The sequence below is a fragment of the Sesamum indicum genome, linkage group LG6, assembly GCF_000512975.1.
Source record: "Sesamum indicum cultivar Zhongzhi No. 13 linkage group LG6, S_indicum_v1.0, whole genome shotgun sequence".
NCBI classification, from domain to species: domain Eukaryota; kingdom Viridiplantae; phylum Streptophyta; class Magnoliopsida; order Lamiales; family Pedaliaceae; genus Sesamum; species Sesamum indicum.
In genome coordinates, this window is record NC_026150.1 from 22,846,996 (window position 1) to 22,853,295 (window position 6,300).

A 6,300-nucleotide genomic window follows, 5' to 3' on the forward strand; every position below is an offset into this window, starting at 1 on the left:
CTGACGACTACTCAGTTTGACGCTGCAACCGGTATCTTATGCACAGTTGTATGTGTGCCCGGAACATCGAGTACACCATCGACAAATCCATTTACATGTTAAACAGAATATAATCCTTCTTGTGCAAATCCATCCAATTGCACATAATACATCCCAGCAACAGGATAAATGTTGGTCTAGCTTTAGGTTTGACCATAGAACTTCTTTTTGTCATCAACCAGCTCCATTGACTGAACCTGATGAACTTGAGTCTAGTCAAATCACATACTGTAATATGCCACAAAATTGTTGTGTTTCCAGAGAAGTGAATGTCCAGCTTTTTGGAGTGTGCAAGAATTAAACTACGGATATAATCTGGGAACAAATTTATAAATATCTTCGTGTGTACGATGCAACACAGACATGGTTTTAGCTAATAATGCCCCCTTAATCAGATGGCATTGGAACCACAACGTAAACGCTTGACCGTGCAGATGCTTCCCATTATTTGCTTTCCTAGTCTAATCAACTATTGACATGCATGTGGGGTAGAGCAGCACGGACGACAAACAAATATTTCATGAATTTAATCTACATATATCATCTCATGTGATTCTTTAATATTGACATAAGGGCCCGGAGGGGGAAGAAAAAGGAAATGACAGAAAAAGAAGAAGATTGAGAGAGAGAGCATACTGTCTGTAGCTGAATCTGTTGGAGGCAAGATTTATCAAGAGACTGTAATTACCTGAACTAAGATATTCGTCAACATTACGATTTATTCCCTGTTAAAGACTCACCAACTTTCAGCATCAAAGGATAAACAGGACTGAACTCCTTGTCTCCTCTGGCCCTTACTTTTGCAGCATAATCGTCTAAAGTCACCTTGATGCCTTTCCATATCTGATCTTCCCCTTGTGAATCCATCCACAACGAATACTGCAGAGGTGTAAGCTTGTTTCTTTGTAGAGGAGACTGCAGATCATCAGGTGCCCGTGAATAGAGATGGTGAAGTATGACGCTTGGGGGAAGATCTTGAAGAAGTGGAGATGATCCCAGTTGAGATGTATCCAGGAAAATAACGGGCCTGAATGCTCGAAGGGCCCGATAGGGTGCACCAAGCTGTTCTACTGGAAACAAGTTTTGGCCTACTGCTAATTCAAGTTCCGCCATGTCCCTGGCCATTCTCAGTTTTCCTGATTCTGATAACGGTCTGACAAGTGACGCATGTCTTATGAAGAATGTCAAAACCCTGGAAGCCATGCTCCTTACTAGCCTTGAGCATATAGTTTCTGTTCCGACAGAGACAGCTCCTGAAGAAGGCAAAAGCCTGGATAAGAATTCAGTCCGGAAGTGAAGAATGCTTTTCTGCAATTCTTCCATATACGGGGATGCATTATTATCCATAGCAGCATCCAAGCCAAGAGTACTGAAATTTTGCTCATGAATTTGCAAGATGCAGGACTCAAGGCGATCGAGCATGGCTTGAAATAAAGATGTAACTGAATCACCAGCAACACCATATATTGTACCAAGAGCTGCGGATAGAACATCAGCAGCAACAGTGGGCAGTCCGGTTATCATGGACGTTATGCGTGTATGAACTTCTTGCAGATGTTGACACAACATGAAGTTCTTCAGCTGTGCTGGATTCGCAGCACCAGTTATCTGGCGTGCTTCAGGGCCTGTTGATATCTGCCAGAAAAATATTACTTTAATTTAGAAGTTCGATGAGAAGTCACACAAATTCATAAGCATGACAAGGGGTTTTTTCACTAAGCACACCAAACAAATTTCACAAAGTGAGAACAGACAGATTTAGGTGAGTATTCAATAGTAAAATCATAATCAAGTGACCACCAACATTCCAATTTGGCAGAGATCAACTGATCAGACGGCCAAGATTTTTAAATTGACAGAAGGAAATTTTCCAATAGTACATGGACATCAATTCTTGATGACAATAGCATGTTAACAATAAAGTCATTCGCTACTGCTGATTTAAATTTGTGATCCCTTACACTTGATGTTTGCGTATTGGACCACAAACCCTGAACCCACTGATTTTGGCTCTAAAAGTTCAAATACAAAATGTTGTTCATGAAAGCACTGGGATTCAGCAGTGGAGCGGAATGTTGAGAGCAACCAGAAATCGGGGTGGCATATGCAAAAGGGGTCCAACTAAACTGAACATGAGAAATCTGGTCAAGTTTGGCACACTAGAAAAGGTAACCTCCACAATTGGCAAATGGCATAGTTAATCTCAGGATTCCTGGAAGGGAGAGACTTCAAGTGCCAAACAGGGGGAATTTGCAGGTTAAATTAAAGGTTACCCGTTACCTGGTATTCAGCTCGTTCTGCAAGTAGAAGCAAAGCCTTGCTGATTTCCCGCAAGACACGAAGAGTCAAATGCGCATCCAGTTGCACAGCTTCGATTTCTTCCTGAATGCGTGATATAATCCTCGAGATATGTTCTTTGGATGGGACACTCCCACGTGACATTGGAAATACAGAGTTTACAAGATCTGTCAGTCTGCTTAAGCATAGGGCTAAAAATGCTGTCTGAAAATTCTCAATGGCAGCCACCATTTGTTCCTTGCCATCTGAAGTGAGAGCTGGTGGAATTCCTTTGACATCTGTATCACGAGAAATTCTTTCAAGGAGGTTCTCGATCATGGTTAACAACTTTGGATACCCAACAGTAAATATCTCCTTGACAAAGCTTGAAGCAGTGAAACCAGACTTCATTTGGCTTGCAAAGGATTTTACTAACGCATCCCAAACACGTTCAGTTAACATTTGATCACCTTCCTAAGACAGAATAAGCAGCAAACTGAGGTATAGTGGCATCATACAACCTCAATGATTTCAAAAGAAATAGACACAAATTATATTACAGCTGATAAGGAATCTAATTTCAAAATGTAGTTACACTGATATAGTTCTAGAATTATCTCATTAAGCATCAAATCCAAGAAAGCACTTGAATTGTCACCCAGCGATGGCATTTAGCAGCTTTGGACTATGTTAGCGATAAACGAGTGGAATGGAGGGGAAGAGGAAGGCACAAGATTCAAATCCTTCACCTAGGTGTAGTGTGCCAAACCGTCAGAGATGTTTGGTAACATAAAAGGGATGAGAAGGAAATAATTTCCCCTTGTTTTTGGTATAACAATAAATGAAAGGGAAGGGGACCTATGCCTTTTTATTTCTGAGCATATGAACCCAATCCTTCCTCCATCTCCAAATTAATGAATTTATTTGTGTAGGAGGGATTAAATACACCCTCCTCTTTACACTCCCCTTGCCCATTCATTACCTACCAAACGCAGGAAAGATCTCCAACCCCTCCCCTCATCCAATTACCCTCCAATTTTTTATTAAGATGACGTTAAGGAAATTACAGTATAATATAAAAATGTCTGGCGAACGTAATCTTGAAAAAAAGGAATTCCCAACTCCAGTAATTCAGCTCATAATGCTAAATGATCACATACAAAGAACAAACGAGATTAGTTAATCAAAACAGAGAAGTCAGCATCAAAAATGTATTTGAGCCATCATATTTTATCACAAGTAGGGTTCACTCAAAATGTACCTACCCAACCCTTGGAAAGGTACATTTTCATCCATGCAATGGTGAAACAGATAGCATTAGGCCACTAATTTGAACATCAAATAAGAAAATAGAAATATTAGATGGTGCATTAGAGAGTAGGACCTTCAGCCAACAGATCAACCCACATAGTTTACCAAATAATTCCAAGAAGATAGAAATTGCAGTTTACAACTGAAGTATACTGATTTAAAATCACTAGCCCTAATAGACTAGAGACTCAATAATGGTAGAGACAGATCATATGCTGTAATAACTTTGGGTTTTAACCTGTAATGTGCACATGCAAAGTTCAACGTTTACACACTGCAATATAGGAATAACATTCTAATGTTCACAGAGGATCAACATTGTCGTGTAATGAGTTTAATCTCCAAACAGATATGTTTATTTACATATTCCACACCGCAAGTATTATTATGCTGAATTAAACATAAATTAATGGAAAATCTCTAATCATATTCACCAAATATACTTCACTAGATATCTATCCACAGCACAAAAGGGTTCTTGATCTACTAAAAATTAAGTCATTCTGTAGCTACAGAGCATTCTACTAACCACATTTTGCATAGTATCAAAAAACATTGCTCATAGGTAACAACAGCTAGTTATCCGGAGTAAACAGTATGCTAATACTCATTAGTCCATCCCCCAAGAGAATATTTAAACTCAAAAGTTCCTTTTAAACAAACCAAAAGAATATTTAGACAGTATAGGTTAACTTTTGAAAAGTAAACTAAAACAATAATGTACAACACTCTCTGTTCAGAGTCCAATCTCCATTCCCATCAAAAAGTCATTACATAATCCTTCATGAAAAATTTTGTTCATTTTGATCCAAAAAGGAAACATAAATATACAGAATCTAGAGTCCTAAAAGGTACAAAATTGATTCAGAGATCGTAAAAAGGTTTATCTTGGCTGGAGCTAAGAAACCTTCTATAAACATTGTCACACCAACGTTTTTCTCTCCCCAAGATAACACTATTATCAAGTAGAGGTGGATAACATCAATTTTAAAGTTAAAACTCGTCAGTATCAAATAAATGAGCACAAGAAATCACTCAAATAACAAGAGCAAATACATATGTAAGAACTCTTTTGTTAATCAAGAATAAAAATAAAGTTACTGACTTCACTTACCTGCATGACCTCATCCAACAGTAGCACATGCGTGAATGGATCCCTTTTCTTCGACAACACCCTCTGCAAGTGCCAAACCGCAAGCACTATTGAATGTAATTGGTCCATACAACCACTCATCCTCTGCCAAAGAGCCTCCCTTGCCTTTGCCCCACCACCAATCTGTGGTGTCCCATGTCTCTGCACCCCTCCTGGACCTCCACCACCATACCCCCCACCTGAAATTGCCTTCATATCCAGTGCATTACTCACACTCTTCACCCCCATTTGCTTATACTTGTTCACCAACCCATCCACTGTTCCCCTTAACTCGCCCATGTTATAGAACACTTGCAAACCCAATCCCACCTCCGGTTGATTCAGACTCTCAAGACCCTTTTCCAATACCTTCATCCCCTCCTCTCTTATTTTGGAGCCGATCTCAATAACCCATTTCAATTCAGCGTCCACTACATCAATTCCCGATAAATGGGACTCGTTATAAAGAATCAGAATCTCATAATGCAGCTGGGCTGCCTTGGAAAGATCCCATTTTGAAGCATCAGGCTGTGAATCCACAAGGTTTCTTAGCTTGTGGATGAGGCGGAGAGTTCGGAGAGTATTCTGAAGTAATAAGGAAGTGGAGTGAAGGTTGTTAAGCTGGTGGGTATGTGCGGAAATAACACGATGGGGATCGGAGAGCTCGGAGCGGGCATGACGGACTGCGGACTGGAGAGAGGAAATGGAGGAGCGGAGAGAGGAGAGGGAAGATTCTGCGGCTTTAACGGATGAGAGCTGGTGGAGGAGTTCCTGGTGGCGGGAGAGGACCTCGTGGCGGAGCTGGGTGTCGAGGAGGCGCAAGCCCTCCTGGAGTTTTTCAATTCTTGAGGCGGCGGATCCTGAGGAGAGGGCGGCGGAGGAGAACTGTGTCGGGTTGAAGTCAGGGGACAGAAAGGCAGAGAAGATTGGGTCGGAAGAAAAGCTATCTAAGTGAGATGGGACAGGGGAGAGAGGAGGTGGAGTGGCTGTGGTTGGGGTGGCGGTGGCTGTGTTTTTGAAAGTGGAGAATTTGGAGATGGCCGGAGAAGCCATGGTGTCAGTGTGGGAGGTAGCTCTGTCTGCCGTTGTTCTCCAACTTCGCTGCTTGTAGCACTAGAAATCCGTACCAAGAGCAGTAATGGTACAACCCCAAGAAAGTTTATAATCCTGTTTGGTTGGTAGATATGGGACTACGGTGAAAATTCAATGGTTAGGGATCCTATAGCTAAAAATAAAATAAAAACAATATAATTATATTGATTATTAATATAGTTATATTCAACTAATTATGCTATAATAATTAATTCAATATGAAATGTATTTGTTTTAACACCAAACGCAAATGCTAGTCTTTATTTAAAAAAGTGTTTCTAATAAAAAAATTATAATTTATATGTACGTATAATTATTTAAAACAATTAGCCCAACGATAAACTGCGTAAAACTCTCTATTTTATTTTTTTAGCTAAAAATCCTCTGTATCAATTTTATAAGTAAAAGATCCCCTATATTAAATTTATAAGGAAAAAAATACCTATATA

General features: G+C 40.0%; 1 protein-coding gene across 1 annotated transcript; it reads right to left on the bottom strand.

Moving 5' to 3' along the window:
* On the bottom strand, nt 333–5,937 carry LOC105165546 (conserved oligomeric Golgi complex subunit 5). Its single transcript, XM_011084599.2, has 3 exons — nt 4,742–5,937; nt 2,320–2,790; nt 333–1,674 (listed from the first exon to the last, which is right to left on the bottom strand). The coding sequence occupies exons 1-3, from the start codon at nt 5,810–5,812 to the stop codon at nt 751–753; spliced, it is 2,466 nt and encodes an 821-aa protein (XP_011082901.1). The 5' UTR covers nt 5,813–5,937; the 3' UTR covers nt 333–750.

Excerpts from the sequence above, each read along its gene's own strand:
- LOC105165546 (XM_011084599.2), bottom strand. The coding sequence starts at position 5,812 with ATGGCTTCTCCGGCCATCTCCAAATTCTCCACTTTCAAAAACACAGCC. Across the intron at positions 2,791-4,741 it reads TGTTGGATGAGGTCATGCAG|GAAGGTGATCAAATGTTAAC; the intron begins GTAAGTGAAGTC and ends ATTCTGTCTTAG. Across the intron at positions 1,675-2,319 it reads CAGAACGAGCTGAATACCAG|ATATCAACAGGCCCTGAAGC; the intron begins GTAACGGGTAAC and ends TTTTTCTGGCAG.